At 66.3% G+C, this 1,383-nt stretch overlaps 1 protein-coding gene across 1 annotated transcript in view; it reads left to right on the top strand.

The window, feature by feature from the left end:
* PTPN23 (protein tyrosine phosphatase, non-receptor type 23) overlaps positions 1-965 on the top strand; it is a gene marked incomplete at its 5' end in the record, with an annotated part of 10,295 nt that extends 9,330 nt beyond the window's left edge. Inside the window, 2 exons of the mRNA XM_009323152.1 lie at positions 327-661; positions 810-965. Of these exons, the coding sequence (XP_009321427.1) occupies positions 327-661; positions 810-965 (491 nt within the window). The remainder of the gene's footprint in view (positions 1-326; positions 662-809) is intronic.
* Between the last annotated feature and the right edge of the window lie 418 nt (positions 966-1,383).

Consider the following 1,383-nt stretch of genomic DNA (forward strand, 5'->3'; position numbering starts at 1 on the left):
CTGCCTCCCGCGCGCCCGGCCCCCGCTGCCCCCCCGCCGGTGGCTGCAGCCCCGCCCCGTGTCCTGCCTGTGGGCTGCAGCCAAGGGGGTCGGTGCTGTCCGGAGCCCGTTGCGGGCCTCTCCCCTGGCGCAGGCAGGCCCTGAGCCCAGCACCCAGGCGTCTGGGCTGGGGTGTCCTTGCCTTCTCTGGTTGCCCGCAGCCAGATTTATTCTTCAGGCTGCTGTGTCAGTGCCTGGCTTCGGGCTTGGAGCAGGCAGGGGCCAGGAGAGCTCGCAGCGGGCGGTGGTTCAGCCCTTTGCCCAGCCTCCGTGTCTCTCCCCTCCAGTGCTCTCCGGGGTCTTCACCGACGTGGAGGCTTCCCTGAAGGAGATCCGTGACCTCCTCGAGGAGGATGAGGCTCAGGAGCGGAAGCTGCAGGAGCTGCTTGGGAAGGTCCCACCGCCCCAGGGATCCCCTCCGCCGCCGTCCCCGGGGCTGGCCGAGGTCAGCAAGGAGTGCTCCAAGTACATGGAGGTGCACGAGAAGGCCAGCTTCACCAACACCGAGCTCCACAAAGCCATGAACCTCCACATCGGCAACCTCCGCCTGCAGCTGCGCGAGATGATCCAGAAGGACGATATCACCACCTCGCTGGTCACCACCGACCGCTCCGAGATGAAGGTGGGTGCCAGCCGCCGTGTTTTGGGGAAGCCCCTTCACGTGCCACACATCCCCGTTAGGGCTGCAGCAAGAGCTCTGCTCCGTCCCAACCTACCCCTGAGCCTCCCCAGCCGCCTGCGGCCCCTCAGATCCTCCCCTCTCTCGGCAGAAGCTCTTTGAGGAGCAGCTGAAGAAATACGACCAGATCAAGGTCTACCTGGAGCAGAACCTGGCTGCCCAGGAGAACGTCCTGAAGGCCCTGACGGACGCCAATGTCAAATACGCGGCTGTGCGCAAGGCCCTGGCCGAGGTGGAGCACAAGTGAGTGGTGTGTGGGGCTGGCCGGGGTCGGGGCATGGGGGAGAAGCCTTCCCCGGTGGGGTCTGGGTGCCCCAGAGGGGTCTGGGTGCATGGGAACAGCCCTCTCCCACCCCAAGGGAGAGGTGTGGGGACGCTGCCGGCTCCTCTAGCCTGTCCCTTGTCATGACCCACTGCTGAGGGGCCACTGGTGGCTGTTTGTCCTGCACCCAGTGTCCGTCCCAGGTGGGTGCTGGTGGGTTCCCCAGGTCCCAGGAGCAGGGACGCCCAGCTTTGGCCTGGCGTTACGTCCCCGCTCAGCCCCTCCGCCCCGTCTCCCCAGGTGGAACACCACTGTGCAGACCTTGGTGGCCTCCTACGAAGCCTACGAGGACCTGATGAAGAAATCGCAGGAGGGGAAGGACTTCTACACCGACCTGGAGGGG

This window comes from Pygoscelis adeliae, unplaced genomic scaffold, assembly GCF_000699105.1.
Source record: "Pygoscelis adeliae isolate BGI_AS28 unplaced genomic scaffold, ASM69910v1 Scaffold444, whole genome shotgun sequence".
Lineage (NCBI taxonomy): Eukaryota > Metazoa > Chordata > Aves > Sphenisciformes > Spheniscidae > Pygoscelis > Pygoscelis adeliae.